The sequence below is a fragment of the Perognathus longimembris genome, chromosome 2 (genome assembly GCF_023159225.1).
Source record: "Perognathus longimembris pacificus isolate PPM17 chromosome 2, ASM2315922v1, whole genome shotgun sequence".
Classification (NCBI taxonomy): Eukaryota; Metazoa; Chordata; class Mammalia; order Rodentia; family Heteromyidae; genus Perognathus; species Perognathus longimembris.
The window spans coordinates 24931324-24947791 of record NC_063162.1 but is presented as its reverse complement, the minus strand read 5'-3'; the positions used below and the strand labels follow the sequence as shown (position 1 = coordinate 24947791).

At 45.4% G+C, this 16468-nt stretch overlaps 1 protein-coding gene across 1 annotated transcript in view; it reads left to right on the top strand.

The window, feature by feature from the left end:
• Positions 1-361: 361 nt before the first annotated feature.
• The window catches only part of Ubtd1 (ubiquitin domain containing 1), a 54556-nt gene continuing 38449 nt past the window's right edge, over positions 362-16468 (top strand). The window contains exon 1 of the mRNA XM_048338546.1: positions 362-826. Coding sequence (XP_048194503.1) covers positions 757-826 — 70 coding nt within the window. The 5' untranslated portion in view covers positions 362-756. The remainder of the gene's footprint in view (positions 827-16468) is intronic.

Sequence of the window (16468 nt, the reverse complement as noted above, 5' to 3'; positions counted from 1 at the left end):
GTTGGGCGAACCTTCCGTGGGCGGGGCCCTGCCGGGTCACGTGCCTGCCGGCTCCCAGCCAGGCAGTTCCAGGAGGGACGGTCGGCTCCGCCCCGAGGGGCGGGGTCTGGGGCGCGGGGAGGGGAGGTGGCTGCCGGGCACGCAGTCGGAGGCCGTTGAGGGCGCATAATTCCTGGCGGGGCTCCCCGGGGGACCGGCGGCGGGGCGGGCACCTGGCTGGGTGGGGCCGAGGGGCGGTACGTATCCTGTGGAAAGCCAATGAGAAAACCAGGCTTGGCTCGAGGGGCGTTGCAGTCGGTCACATGCGCACCTGGGGCGGGTGGTGGCGGCGCGGCGAGCGCCGCGAGCCGGCGGAAGGGAGCGGGGCCGGGCTGGGGCGGGGTTAGGCAGGTGAGTGACAGGCTCCAGGGGGACGGACCCAGCCGGGAGCCCCGAGAGAGCCCCGAGTAGCTGCGGCGGTTCCCGCCCCCCTCCCTCCGCCCCTCCGGCGGGGCTGGTCTTTGGCCGGACACGGTTGTGGGCCCCCCTGGCCCGGCCACCTGGGACTGTGCTGGGAGCCGGCCACCTCCCTCTCTCCTAGCCCGCAAAGTTTGTGGCGAAGCCGTCGCTGGGCAGAGAGCGCCCCAGGGGAGATCCGGGAGCGCCCGATGTCGGGCGGCAGGAGCCGTTGACCGGGGCGCCGCCGTCCGGGACGGGAGTGCAGAGCAGCCGGCTGCCCGCCGCCTACGGTGCATGGGGACCAACTGAGAAGCCAGCATGGGCAACTGCGTGGGGAGACAGCGTCGGGATAGGCCAGCCGCCCCGGGACACCCCCGCAAACGAGCAGGTAACTCGGGGAGGGAGCGAGGCCACGATGCCCAGACCTGTTTTCCCCCTGCTTGCCGGAGCCCTTGGCTTCCCGAGCGACCTCCCTCGGCTCCTGGCGTCTGGGCTGCCCTGGTGGCTACTCCGAGGCGGGCGGGCCCCTCCCCAGTGCCCGGTGGCCGGTAGAGCGAGTTGGGCCAACTGAGAGCGCCGACCCGGCTGCGAGACCAACTCGCTCCAACTGGGAAGCTCCTGGTGAGGGCGGGGGCAGGAAATGTTTGCCGACCGCAGCGGGGCCAGCGGCGGGGCGGGGGCGGGGGGCGGCGGGGGGAACCCGAGGGCGCTGCTGGCCTGGGATTCCGGGCTGGGGTCCGGCTGGACTGCTTGCGCCCCCTGAATTGGTAGCGAGAGCGGCGAGCACAGTCGCTCTTTCCAAAGACAGACTGTCATGATCGGGCTGTCGTTCATGCCTGCTGGAATCCGACTTGCAAAAGCAGCGCAGAACTCTGGGAAAGAAATCTTTATTTCCCACCCCCCCACCCCCCACCCGCCTTGCAGGGCTTTTTTAGAGCCTTCCGGAGTCTAGGAAAGGTGGGGTGAGAGTCGCCCTCGGGTTTGTCGTGATCCTTCCCAGCCCTGGGAATGGGATATGCCCACTGATAATGTGGATTTGGTGGGATTTCTCCCAGCCTGGGAATGAGATCTGCTCCCTGGTGATCCGCGAGGCCCCAGAAGTGCCGTCTCACTTTCTTGGTGTACCCCTCCTATCCTGGCGTTTCGCCCCTGGAGAGGTCTGGCGGTCATTCCACTGAGTCTTGTGCTTAGTTCCTTCTCTGAGGGTGTCGCAAGGACCTTCCGAGAATAGTAAAATAGATTTTAGGGTTAAAATGTGTCTGAATTCCAGATAGACCTACTTCCTCCTCTCTATGTAAAAACTCAGATCCAGAGAAGTTGAGCAACTTGTTCAAAGTCACACAGTTGGTTAGTAGTGTAACTAGGGCAAGAACCCAATCTCATCTTCCATCCTGTTGATACATATCCCATTATGTAAGAGGAGCCACAGGCACAGTTGTTAGTGAAGTGGAAACTCTAGTTGGAGTTTCCTGTCTCCTTTGACACTGAAGGTGTGTTGCTTTGGGTGGGGGGAAACATCGGGGTAGCAAGGAAGGAAGAATGTCTGTAGCAGAGGGGATGACTTGTACTGTCAGAAATGAGTTTTTATAGAAGAATGTGGTAAAACTTTAAAATTCTCTCATCTGAGTCCTTAATTTTGTAGCATGTTCAGTAGTGACAAAAGTCTTCTACCTGCCCTCTTCCTTGGCTTTAGATTATCTCGGTTTTCCCTTTCTCATCACTCCTGCCCACCTTCACTTTTAGTTCAGTTTGGCATTCTGATTTTTCTCATTGCCAGAGAAATCTTACTCAGTCTCACTCTTTGGCCATCAGTAAGACCCCTACATCTTAATTTTTAAGCCCACATTTCAAGGTGCTCATTGGACACTGTGATGTACATACCTTCAACCCCTCTAAAATCAACCTCTTCTCTCTCCTTAGCCAGCTTCCCTTTGTTACCTTTGTTCCCTAGCTGCCTGGCCTTAAACTTTTTTGGGGGGGGGCAGTCTTGGGGCTTGAACTCAGGACCTGAGCACTGTCCCAGGCTTCTTTTTGCTCAAGGCTAGCACTCTACCATTTGAGCCACAGTGCCACTTCCGGCTTTTTTTGTTTATGTGGTGCTGAATAATCAAACCCAAGACTTCATGCATGCTAGGCAAGCACTTTACTGCTAAGCCACATTCCCATCCCCTGGCCTTAAACTTTAAACTCTAATGACTGTGTTGCACAGGAGCCTGCTGGTTCTTCTGGCAAATTTGGTAGATTTCCTCCTTGACTTTAGTCCCCTGTCACCCCAGCGAGTCCCTTACCAAGAGCAAGTTTGCCTTCAGCCCTTCATGCATGCCTGTACTGTATGCTTCCAAAAGGTATTTGTTAGATTAACATGGTCCTGTAGTTTCTATGTTCAAAATGTGTCTGTACATTTCCCTAGTTAGAAGATTTTAACTTTTAAGATAATACAAGCTGGCCCTGTCCTTTTAAGATCTGAATGTTTTCTATTCCCTGACAACGTAAGGCCATCAGTATTTGCTCATTCATTCTTTTCATTGAGATCTTCTTTAAGAGACTTTATTCTGATGAAGTTTCACCTCAAATCTCATATAGTTCTCTCTCTCTCTCTCTCTCTCTCTCTCTCTTTTTCTCTCTCTCTTTTCCTCAGGCAGGGTCTTGCTGTATATCTGAGGTTAACCTCAACTTGCCATGTAACCTAACTTGGCCCTGGAACTCACACAATCTACCTCTGCCTCCCAAGTACTGAGATTATAGACATGTGCCACCACATTGGGCTTCTAGTCCTTCATCTTTCTTAAAGTGAACTGCTTGGTACACCTTCCTATCCACTCCAAGCAGAAGTGATAGTTTCTTTTGAGAACTCCTGCGGCTACATTACCTGTGCCACTTACTTAACGATGATCTACTCCATATTATTAGTGAGGTCTTTAATGTTCACAGCCTCTGTCAGCAAGCACATTACAAGCCTGGAGACCTAGGTTTTGTGTTTTCCTTGTGTGATAGTTTATCTAATCTCTCACTCATATGGCTGTGCACACAAATTAGCACTAAGTACAGTGACTTATACAGAGGAAGCACTCAATATTTGTTGATTTTAGAAAGCTATCCTACCACCTGAATTTTTTATGTAAACAATTTACTGAAATATCTGCTTTTTAAAAAAGCTGCTTGTGATCGTTACTTTAATTCTATAGGTACTACTATGATTAGCGCTATTCAAAGTCAAAAGCCAAGAGGACTCAGTAGAATGACAGATTTGGTACAAGGGAAGGAATCCTTCTTCACAGCATGCACCTGGCATTCCTGTAACATCTGCAACTTACCCTTTAACAAGGACACATTTTCATGTTCTAAGACTAAACACCTAGTGCTGGATGGGATAGCTCAATGATAGAGCACTTGTTTGGCCTTTATAAGGCCCTATATTTCATCCCCAGTATTTGTGGGGGAAAAAACAGTGCCTGAAACCCCCAGCTCCCTCTGTAACCCTTACCTTCCTTTCCCACTGATGCCATATATTGGGCAGAAACCCACAACAGTGAGAGAAAGCCAGAATTCTATTACAAGGCTTCTGCTCAGTGATCCTGGGCATGTCAACAAGCCTCTCTGGGCCATTCTTCCAATGTATCTGAAGCTCCATTAGAGCTGTTGCATCTTCTCCCTAAAGGTGAGTGTTCATAGCTGGAGTTACTGATGTGAAATCTTATGCCTTGTAATGATACCCTTAATTCTGTCTTTACAGATGAAAGAAGGACTCAATGCCTTTGGTCAGAGATTCTTGCAGTAGGTAGAAGTATTAGGCAGTCTTTTTCTTTTGTGATGCTACTCTTTTTGTTGTTGTTGTTGTTGTTGTTGTTTTTGTTGTTACAGGTACTGGGGTTTGAACTTAGGTCCTTGAACTTGCTTGGGTATCTTGCTCTACTGGTACTCTGTCACTCGAGTCATGCCTCCAGCCCAACTTTTTGCTGTTTATTCTGGAGATGGAGTCTTAGGGGCTTTCTACCTGAGCCTTGAACTGCCATCTATCTGAATCTGAGTGCTAGCATTACAGGTGTGAGCCACTGACACAAGGCTTGTGACTCTATTGTTGTTATTATTATTATTATTATTAATTAGAAAAGTGATGTGCAGACGAGTTACCATTTTGTAAGTCAGATAATGAGTACATTTCTTTTTGGACAATGTCACCTCTTCCTTGCTCTCTTCTTCTCTTCCCTCCTATCCCTATCCACAAGTTATATAACACATTTTCAACATAGTATCTACTGAGTACCATTGCTGCATTTGTTCTTCCTTTGTTCCTCCATCTTTTATTATTTCTGATTGTTTCTCTGAATGCATTCTCAGTAGGCTTAGGACTCTCTTAACCAGGTGCTGGATATCCTTGAATGTTTCTGAGAATACTTGGACATCTACTCCTTTGGAGAGGCTTCAGTTACCTCATCTATCTGCCCCAGGTAGATTGATCTCTGCCTAGGAACTATGTAAAGCAGTTCGTCCTTCTCCCCAGCCATTGCAAGAGAGAAATAGAGGTGGTAGAACAGGCAAGACTCTTGCCCAGCCCCACCCTTTGAGAATGTGGCAGGGCTGAAACCCAAATATCTGCCTCTGTGATGTGCCAGGCATATCCATTTGCTTTTTGGAATCTCAACCTCAGGATGGACAGGCTCAGCTCCCTATTTGGGGCTGGCTGGGCTTAGTACTGTGCTTATAGGGAGTCTGCTTCTTGTGTAGGCAGTATGACTATTCTTAAAGGAGTAATTGGGCAACTTCTCCATTTGCTCAGTAAATATTTACTGAATGCCAGGCATCTTGCTGGCTGTGAATAGACCTGATCCTTGGCCACAAGTAGCTTATAGTCTTGGGGTGGAGGCAGACAAATGAACACATAGACAAATTACATTTGATCATTTGTGTAAATGCTGTATGATTACACATACAGATACATATTATATGTATTGGTGACTCCCATATTTATAATCTTAGCCCATCCAATACAAGTTCAGCTTTGTAGCTTTTGATGTCCAAAGAGCTTCTCAGTTTTACATGTCCAAGCCAGAAAGATCCCCCCAGTCTATCTCTGCTCCTCCTCAAGTTGTTTTCTCAGTTAATATTAATTTTTTTCTTAAGCTACCCAGCCCCCCCCAAACTCTAGAGTCATTCCTGACCTCTCCTTTTCTCTCAAATCCCACATCTCTCTAATGAATAAATCCTGTTGGCATTGCCTGCAGTGTCCTGAACATGACTTGCCATCTCCACCACTTTTACCCTAGCTAAGCTACCGTCAGCCTCTTTACTGACCTTCCTATTTCCTCCCTTGTCTCCAGACAGACTATTTCCATCACAGCAGCCAGCACAGTGCTGTAAACCGTAAGTCAGATTTTGTTACTACTTTGCTGAGTCTTCCTGTTACTCCACGTCTCATTCACAGTCTTGTGTTGGTCTACAAGGCATGATATGAGTCTTGTCCATTTGCTTTTCTTAAGCCATATCTTGCACTTTATCCTGCCATTCAACCCCTAGTGTCTGAACGGGTCCCTCTCTCCTCAGACCAGGCTTTTATTTCAGGAATCAAACCCATCCTCCTCAGCCATCCTATTTAAAATTCATCTCTCTACCACCCACTCTCACATCGTCTTCCTCCCTTGTGTTTTGTTTTTCTCCACAGTTTATGTTATTAGCTGACAATGTTAGTCTCCTCTTATTCTGTGTGGCCAGACATATAGTATGTCTGACATATATATCTGACATATAGTAGGTGCCTAGTAAGTATTTTTTGGTTGAAATATAAAGCTCATATAAATAAACAGATTTGGTGTGGCCGATAGAAGAGCAAGAATGGTCAGGCATCAGTGGCTCACACCTGTTATCCTAGCTATCTGGAAGATCTCGGCTCAGGGCTAGCCTGGGCAGAAAAGTCTGAAAGATCCTATCTCCAAATAACCAGAAAAAACTGAGTAGGAATGATTTCATAATATTGCAGACTGCAACATACAACGTTGTGGTTTTATGAACTGTTTCTCCTCTCTTTTTTCTCCTCTTGCAGATTTGTTTTAAAACCTAAAAAGTAAAATGGAAAGAAGATAATGAAAGATTTAAAATACAAATTTCAAAATAAAACTGTCAGGTAAAAACAAACAACAGCAAAGCTGAGTTAAAGGTGCAGTTCAAGTGATAGAGCATCAGCCTAGCAAGCAAGCATGTTGAGTAAGTGCGAGGCTGAGTTCAAACTTCAGTACTACCAAAAAATGAAGGAAATTCATCTCCCATCTTAGGACATCCATCAGCCTACCAGTGGTAGGGAAGAACTCTTGAAGAAGGCTTAATCTGCAGTCTCATCCAGGGCTAGCATCTCTCTCACTCGGTCGTGGGTAAGGTCTCTAGTACCTAGAATATGATTCCCAAGGTTTGAGAGACTTTTGCTGGGAGATAACAGGACTGAAGTAGGAAGGCTGAGAGTGAAGTCTCCAATTCAGGTTGTTTGTTTGGTTTGCCAATCTTGGGACTTGAACTCAGGGCCTGGGCACTGTGCCTGAACTTCTTTTGCCCAACGCTTGCACTCTACCACTTGAGCCACAGTGCCACTTCCCACTTTTTCTCTTTATATGGTACTGAGCATTCAAACCCAGGGCATCATGCATGCTAGGCAAGCACTCTACCCACTTTTTCTCTTTATATGGTACTGAGCATTCAAACCCAGGGCATCAGGCATGCTAGGCAAGCACTCTACCACTAAGCCACATTCCCAGCCCCAATTCTAACCAATTTCTAACCAGACAGTGGCATTTTGTCATTTCATGTGTATGTTTGTATATGAGTGAATATCTCTCCCAGGCACATGTCATGTTTGCAGGCCTTAACTCTTAGGGCAGGGATGAGGTAGTCTAATAGAACATGAAACAAGAGTCAGTCATCAGGTTCCAGGCCTCTTTACTATTGACTTGCTAGAGAATTTTTAGAATCATAGAGTTTTAGAGCTGAAAAGGAGTGGGAAAGATTTCTTTAACCTTGTTTCTCTTGTCCAGATAGTAAAAAGAATCTAGTTCATGGAAGTATGGTGCAATCTGTATAAAAACTACATAAGCTCCTTTAGGTTTTCATTGTGTTAAGGTCAAGCAGTATGGAAGTGGTCAAGTCAAATATACTAAAAAAAGAAAGGGTCTAGATTCAGCCACTGTGTGTGTGTGTGTGTGTGTGTGTGTGTGTGTATGAATGAATGTGTATGCTGATCCCAGGGCTTGAACTCAGGGCCTGAACATTGTTCCTGAGCTTTTGTGCTCAAAGCTAGTACTCTACCACTTGAGTCACAGTTTCACTTCCAACTTTTAGTGGTTAATTGGAGGTAAGAGTCTCATGGTCTTTCTTGCCCAGGCTGGCTTTGAACTGTGATCCTCAGGTCTCAGCTTTCTGAGCAGCTAATATTATAGGCATGAGCCACCAATGCCTGGCTCTGCTACTTTCTTGTTGTTTGGTTTTGTTTTTGTTGCCAGTCCTGGGGCTTGAACTCAGGGCCTGAGCACTGTCCCTGGCTTCTTTTTGCTCAAGGCTAGCACTCTGCCACTTGAGCCGCAGCACCACTTCTGGCTTTTTCTATATATGTGGTGCTGTATATGAGGCAAAAACTTTACCACTAGGCCATATTCCTAGCCCTCTGCTACTTTCTTGAGTGGTCATATTTCCAGTTTATGTCATGGGATACGTGAGGGTAAAATAAGCTACCACTGATTTTAAAATTAATTTCATAGCTGTGTGGTCTGTCTAAGTGTGAGGTCTCAACCCAGGCTTTTGTTCTGACACTAGTGGTAAAGCAAGCCTTGGTTCTCTGCTTCTTCCTGGTTGTTTGCGTGGCTTTGGACAAGCCTCTTGATCTCTCTGAGCCTCTGTTTCCCTATTTGTATAATGGGGTGACTTTCTCCCTGATCACCTCTCAGAAAAGATGTAATCCTCACGTGAGACTGGATGAAAAGAGACTTTGTGAATTTAGAAAGTTTCAATTCAAAGCTACAGGATTTCTACAAATATATCCAGTGATTTTTCTCTCCTGATAGTTAAATCTTGCTTTTTTATGGTACAAACTATAGAAGATACAGTTTGAAACTATTTTTAGATGGGAATCTTTCTGAAGTGATTGATATGCTTCTGAACAAAATATGTACATCAATAGCCTTTTCTTTGGGGTAGTTGAGTTCATCCTTGTATGTGCAAAGCACCTGCTTGGTTGATGTGAGGACAACGAAAAGTCTTTCTCTCAAAAGTTTTATCTCAGGCCAGGCACCAGTATAGTTCAGTCCTGTTATCTAAGCTACTCAGCAGAGATTGAGAGGATAAAGATTCAAGGCCAGCAAAGCAAAAGGTGATGAGAACCCCCATCTCAAGTAAGAAAAAGCTAGGTTTAGTGGTATGCACTTATCCCATCTATTGTGGGAAGTGTAAGTAGGAAGATCATAGTTCAGGCTAGCCTGGGCAAAAAAAGTTTCATGAGAGAAAAAGCTTGGCGTGGTGGTACATGACTGTTGTCCCAGTTATAGTGGGGACCATGAACAGGAGAACTATAGAGCATGTTTTCCCTAGGGGAAAAAAATTAAGACCCTATCTCAAAAGTAACGACAGCAAAAATAACCAGGGTTGGAGGTATAACTCAAGTGGTAGAGCATCTGCCTTGTAAGCATACTGGTACTGCTATCTCTGAAAGAAGAGAGTAAGGTTAGGCAGAAGAAAGTTACTGAGAGCAAGCCCACTTTTGAGAATGTCCTGCCTCAAGTTCTAGAACCTTAATACAGTGTGTGCGTGCATGAGTGTGTGTGTGTGTGTGTGTGTGTGTGTGTGTGTGAGAGAGAGAGAGAGAGAGAGAGAGAGAGAATCCTGGTTCTGGATTGCAAGACTATCATGCCTGATTAGTTAGTGTGTGTATGATACTGTGAGTTCCTCTGGGATTTTAAAACTCTTAAGACTGAAAATCCCAAACTAGTTGGCTCTTGCTGCTGTGATACTTAGTCCAGGTTCGTCTTGAACTCTTAATTCTCCCCTTCCTTTCCACCTTTCAAATGCTGGAATTACTAGTATGCACCACCACCACATTCGGCTAGCATGTTTTCAGTATTTATATACCATGTGTGGTATAGCAGAGTTATAAGGTAGTCTGTTTTTAGTTTTTTGAAGAACTTACATACTGATTTCCATAGTAGTTGCACTAGTTTACATCCCTACCAACAGTGTTTGAAGTTTCTTGTTCCCCATATCCTCACTAGCATTTATTGTGTTTTGTTTTCTTGATGATAGCCAATCTGTCTGATGTGAGATGAAGACTCAATGTCATTTTGATTTTCATTTCTTTTACAGCCTGAAATGTTGAAGATTTCTTATTTATTAGCCATTTGTGCTTCTCTCAAGAATTGTCACTTCAACTTGCTTGCCCATTTATTCATTGGTTTGTTTATTGTTTTGAAGTTTAGCTTTTTTTTTTTTTTTGGCCAGTCCTGGGGCTTGGACTCAGGGCCTGAGCACTGTTCCTGGTTTCCTTTTGCTCAAGGCTCACACTCTACCACTTGAGCCACAACACCACTTCCAGCCTTTTCTGTTAATGTGGTGTTGAGGAATTGAACTCAGGGCTTCATGCATGCTAATGCTAGGCAAGTACTCTACCACTAAGCCACACTCCCAGGCCCTTGAAGTTTAGCTTTTTAATAAAATTATTGTGATCAACCTTATCCTCTCTATTGCTTTCTTTATTCAACTCCCCCCTTCTTAAAACAATTTAAACAGGTTTCATTGTTGTATTGTCATACATACAAATAAACTATGTAATCTCATATTTGTCTTTATTTACTCTTCTTCATTAGCCCTCCCTGCTTCTGCTAGTGTGGAGTTTAGCTTTTTGAACTCCTTGTGTATTCTAGTTAATCGCTTGTCAGATGTATAGCTGGCAATGATTTTCTTTAACTCTGTGGTTTGTCTTCATTCTAATGGTTGATTTCTTTGTTGTGCTACCGGGTCTCACTATGTAACCCAGAAGGTCTCACTAAATAGCTTAGGCTACCCATGAACTTACAATCCTCTTGCCTTAGCCTCCCAAGTATTAGAATTATAGGCTTATGCTACCACATCCAGCTCATCTTTTGGCCCATGAGGAGAGAGAGTGAATAGTGCTGCTAAGAACACGACTGTACAAATAACTGCTTCATCCTTGTTTTCCATTCTTTTGTCTCTATATCCCGAAGAAAAATTGCTGGATCAAATGGCAATCCTACTTTTAAGTCTTTGAATAGTCTCAGTGGTCATGAAATTTTATATTCACCCAATTTCCCCACATCTTTACCAATGCTTGTTACTCTCTGATTCCTTGTTTTGTCTTTCTAACACCCATACTAAAAGGCACAAAGTTATTTCTCAGATAGTAGTTATTTCTGCTGGACTCAAAAACAGTCCCCTCAGTTTCCTGGGGACAAGTACACAGCTGACTTTGTTAGAGTTAGTCTAGAGAAGGCATAAATAGGTCCAAAGTAGAAGGCTGAGAAGTCCTTCAGAGGGGTAAATTACATGATCTTAGGTGGATAGACTGATATCTGTCCAGTCAGAATCTGGCTTTCTTCTGGGTTTCTAGTTGTGTTATTAAAGGTTGGGATGGATGAGGGGGTGGGGGGGATTCTTCCAGTTAAGCCAAGCATTTCAGTGTTCTGCTAATTCATCTGGTTCTCAAAGACTATTAGTGCCATCTTACTTGGGCGCAGTGTGATAATTGTTTTAGTGCCTTTTGCGTATGACAGATGAAGGCCTATGGCTACCATAGGAGAAGGGAAGGAGTGTTATAGTGTCTTGGATGCTGGGGAGCTGTTGTGCTCCCCAGAATCCATGTGCTTCTCAGCCTGTAGGTTCACATCTTTTCTTGCTTTCTGAGCCCTTGGAGAGAATGAACCAAGTATGCACCACACCTCTTAACCATCTTCTGCCACTCCTTTAGTGCCCTCAAAAAGAGAAACCTGTATCAGAAAAAGGGCAGGAGATTTGTTGTTTTTGAGGGTCAGAGAGATGGAGCAGCTCACCTTTGCCAGGTATATGTACTGTGTGCCAGGAGCATCAGGTGTGCAAGATCCAGGTTAATCCCCACAACCTCCCTCAGGGATGCAATCATCATCTTTTTACAGGAGAAGAAACAGTCCCAGAAAGGCTAGGGCCTTTGGTTGCCCAAAGCCACATAGCTTGTGGAACCGCAGAGCCAGCACTTTGTCTGTGATTTGATCTCAGATCTGTAGCTTTTGACCACTATAGTTTGTCATCATTGGAATAGAAGGGAGAGAACCTCTTGTTTTGGTTTGGTTTGGTTTTTTATTGAGCACTTTCAAGCACCTTGCTAGGCCTGCTTGTTGGCCTCTTCTCACATGTCTCTCCTATTTTCCATGTGGGAATAGTCCTCCCTGCATTACTTTTTGGAAGCTGATAGTAGGTAGGTTAAAATGGTTGCTAGTAGTCTGGATGCAGGGGCAAAACCCAGCCTGAAGGCTTTGACTACAGTGTCAGTGCTCACCGGTCATTTGTTATGATGGAGCCTTCCCTGCCCTATGGTAATTACATGTGTATCAGCCCATCTCCCTCCTGTTACTGTCCCTGCCCCCTCTCATTTCTAGGTGCCCAGATCACATCTCCACAAGCCTAGCAATCATCATTTGGTGTCACAGTTCTTGGGGCATAGTAGATATGCTGGGACTCTAGTTTGAGGGCTGAGTGTGCTCTAGGCAACAGAATCCCAGCCAAGACTGTGTTTCTAAAGATAAAGCAAAATAGACTTTTCCTCTGCCTTTTCCCAGCATGAACCTCTTCCTTCCTTCCTTCCTTCCTTCCTTCCTTCCTTCCTTCCTTCCTTCCTTCCTTCCTTCCTTCTTCCCTCCCTCCCTCCCTCCCTCCCTCCCTCCCTCCCTCCCTCCCTCCCGTCCGTCCTTCCTTTCCTTTTCCCTCCCTCCCTCCTTTCCCTCCCTCCCAGTCCTGGGGTTTGAACCCAGGGACTGGGAACTGTTCCTGAGCTTCTTTTGTTCAAGGCTAGCTCCATAGCTCCTCTTCCGGCCTTTTCTGTTTATGTGGTACTGAGGAATTGAACCCAGGGCTTCATGCATGCTAGGCAAGCACTCTGCCACTAAGCCACATTCCCAGCCCATAACCCCCTATTTTCTAAGCCCCATATTCCAGAGACCACACTCTACAGACTTTGAAGGCTTCCCAAATTCCCAAGGGAAACGGGGAAAGGGAGAGAGTCACACTAGCAATGTGCTTGCTGAATCAGGTGACACTTGTAATTAGTAAGTCCAAGCATCCCTTGCTTTGCTCAGCATTTTGTAGTTTTCAAAGTGCTTTTCTCAAGTGTCATCTATCATTTGATCCCCACAATTGTCCTGGTAGGTAGACAGGGAAGGAATTACTTTTCCCCTTGCACAGGTGAAAATACCAGGACTTGGTGAGGAGGCTAAGCTTCCCAAGGTTATCTACTAATAAGTGGCCAAAGCCTTAGGGAGGTAGTTGCTTTAGTCCTTTCTGATTGTGGTGAGAAAGCCTCGGAGCAGAGCCTTAGTTTCTGTGCTTGTAAAATGGGAAGAAGTGCTTGTTTAGAATACAAGCACTAAGTGTGAAATGGTCAGCTAGTTGCCCATACACAGCCTGGCAGAATGTTGTTGGTGAGTTGTTAGTGATAATAACAAAGGGCAAAGCTTTGAATTTTGCTCTCCATGTTCAGCTCTATTTTGGGGAGGAGCCAAAGGCTAAATTTGTAACCTGGGAAGTCTGATTATGAGCATCTTTCCATGGAGTCATTGCTAGCCCCAAATTTCCTTTGCTTTGCAAAACCTCATGTCCTTTCAGAGAGAAGATAGTTTTCTTTTGGTGACAATTATGACTTGGTAAATATTTTATTCATACTTAGTATCTGTTGGATTTTATTATCCTAGCTCCTCCAGTTCATAAGATATGGAAGTTGTTTTCAAATTTTGGGGCCTCAATTTCTCCATCTGTAAAATGGAGGTAACAGAACCAATTCCAAAGTGTTGTTATGAGGATTAAATGTGGGTAAATAATAGTGCTTAGGACTTGTTAAAGCACAATAAGGGCCAGGTGCCGGTGGCTCATGCCTGTAATCCTAGCTACTTAGGAGGCTGAGATCTAAGGATCACAGTTCAAAGCCAGACTGGGTAGGAAAGTCTGTGAGACTCTTATCTCCAATTAACCACCAGAAAACCAGAAGTGGCACTGTGGTTCAAGTGGTAGAGCACTAGCCTTGAGCTGAAGAGCTCAAGGACAGTGCTCAGTCCCAGATTTCAAGCCCCGTAACGGACCAAAAAAACAAAAAACAAAAAACAAACAAACCCCAAAACAAAACAAAAAAACCCACACAAATATAATAAGGGGACTGGGAATGTGGCTTAGTGGTCAAATGCTTGCCTAGGATGCATGAAGTTCTGGGTTCGATTTCTCAGTACCACATAAACAGAAAAGGCTGGAAGTGGCACTGTGGCTCAAGTGGTAGAGCATTAGCCTTGGGCAAAAGAAGTTTAGGGATAGTGCCCCGGTTCTGATTTCAAGCCCCAGGACTGGCAAGACACACACACACACACACACACACACACACACACACACACACACTCACACAATAGTAATTTGTTGTAAGCCATCTGTCTTTATCCCCACTGTACCTCTCCAGTTGAGATGCATAGCTGATGAAGTTCATAGGTAAGACCCAACTTCCTCAGTGTTGCCTAGGTTATGTGTCTACTATCCTTATCATTCCATTTATCCATTCAGAAAAGCAAATTGTAAGAAATTTGTAAGACAGTGATTTTATTATAGAAATAGCCTTGAATCTAGCTTTATTTGTTTGTTTATTTATATTTTTTGTGCTGATTTCAGGGCTAGAACTCAGGGACTGAGTACTGTCCCTGAGCTTTTGTACTTAAGGCTAGTGCCGTACCACTTGAGCCACAGCTCCACTTTCAGCTTTTTTTTAGTTGTTAATTAGAGATAACATTCTCTGACTTTAAACTGCCATCCTCAGATCTCAGCATCCTGAGTAGCTAGGATTAAAGGTATGTACCACCAGTACAGGGCTTTATTTTTAAAATATGAATCATCCACAAAAGCTCAAGAACTTCACACCTATCCCCAGTAACAAATCACTAACAACACAGGCAACTCTTATTGTTGATTTCAACAACTAATGGGAACGTTTTAGGCTATCTCTGAACAGATTGAAAGGTTTCTTAACCAGTAGATCAAGGCTGCTGAGCACCCTCAGTTTGTTGAGTCCATCTCCAGTTTGGCAGAGCATCTCTTTGCCCACTGGGGCTTCCTTTCCAGATATTTGTAGATTTGGCAGATAGACATAGTTGCCTGCAAACACCCCTTCTAACTTTCCAAGATGTGCAGACATAGGTGCTCACCAGAGCCTAGCCTCCTGCACCCAGGCTCAAATCTGTTGGTTTACATTGCCTGTACACTGCCATTCAGTGAGCACAGGCTGAGCAGAGTGCTGTAGTAGATTTTACACTCACTGTATCTATTATGGAGGGGGGTCACACTATGAGAAATAGAAGATTTGATTTGAGATTCCAGATTGCTCTTTGATTCTTGGTCTTGAATTCTTTCTATGCCATACCTGCTTCAATGTCAATTTCAACAAAGGACTCTTCTGGGCTAGAAACAGGTATAGCTGGTTTACTGACGTCATTGCCACTCATGACTAGCCATATTCCACTTCTGCCAGTTCTTGCAGTGTACCTCCTGAATGTTCCAGAAAGTGGAGTTGTGACAACTTTCATGGGTGTGTCCCTTTTCCTGCCTTCCCAGCCCCCCCCGCCCCCCGTACAGGGTCTGGGACAGTTCATACTGTCCTTTATAATGTGAGATAGTATACATAGTATTGATTTTTTTCCACTCAATGAAATCATTCCATTCCCTCAAAATAGACCAATGGCACAAGCTTCTTGCTTCCCAAGCTTTTTCAGCAGCTCCAGCAGTGGTCATCACTGATTTATCATTATTAATGGTCAGTGGCATTGATTAGTCCTCTACAAAGTATATGGGGAGCCATCTGTCAGATGCTTGACACCACTGGCTTTGGTTTTACATGGGCCTTGCAACGTAGGTCTAATTACCTCCACTTTAGTAAAGGCCAATTATGTCCATTTTACAGATGAAGAAACCAGAGGTGCCCCCCCCCCCCCGACACCCCAGGCTGAGGATTGTCCCCAGGGTCTTTTGTATGCTAGGCTCTACAACTGAGCTACATCCACAGTACAAGAAGACAATGGAAAGTGGAGAGGCTGCTGTGTGGTAGAATCCTAGCAGTTGTCTCCTGGGACTTGTGCCTAACCACTGTGCCAAGCTGCCTCTCTGTACTTACCTCTTCCACCTGAACTAAGGAGACTACAATGTGAGGGGCCAATGTCCTCTCCTCAAGAAGCTCACAGTGAAGGACTAATCCTGAGGGTTTGAGATTTGTTTTTCCAAGCACATTTCCAGCCTCACCTTCTCCAGGCAGATCCACAGCACACAGGGCCAAGAGTCCAGGGGAGTCTAGGATGTTATTCCACTTTCCAAGAGGAGGCCACTCTTCTCTACATTGCCATGTTTATTCCCCAGCCAACTCCTGTGTTAGCTTCTTCCCTTTCTGTCCTCTACTCTCACATCAGGTTCATAGAACCTGGAGCTTATCTAGGTCTGGTTCTTTGTGCTGTTCCTGCTGTGGCCTAACCCAGGTTTGGCTGCTGAGGAGACAAGAGGCCTTGTGGTCTAGAAACTAGTATAATTTGTACATGGCCCAACAGAATCCTTCAAAACTCCCAAAGACTAAAGAGATGGGGATATGGCTCAAGTAGTAGAACACCTGCCTAGTACTATGAGGCCCTAAGTTCAAAACCCCTATATCACCAGAAATAAATTTTCACATGCTATGGGCACTGTTGTTTGGACTGTCTCTGTTGTTTGGGTATAGAATGGGCTGGTCTTTGGGTCAGCAGGCACTGCAGCCAACCCCATCTACTTAAGCCTAGCTTTTTCCTGTTGT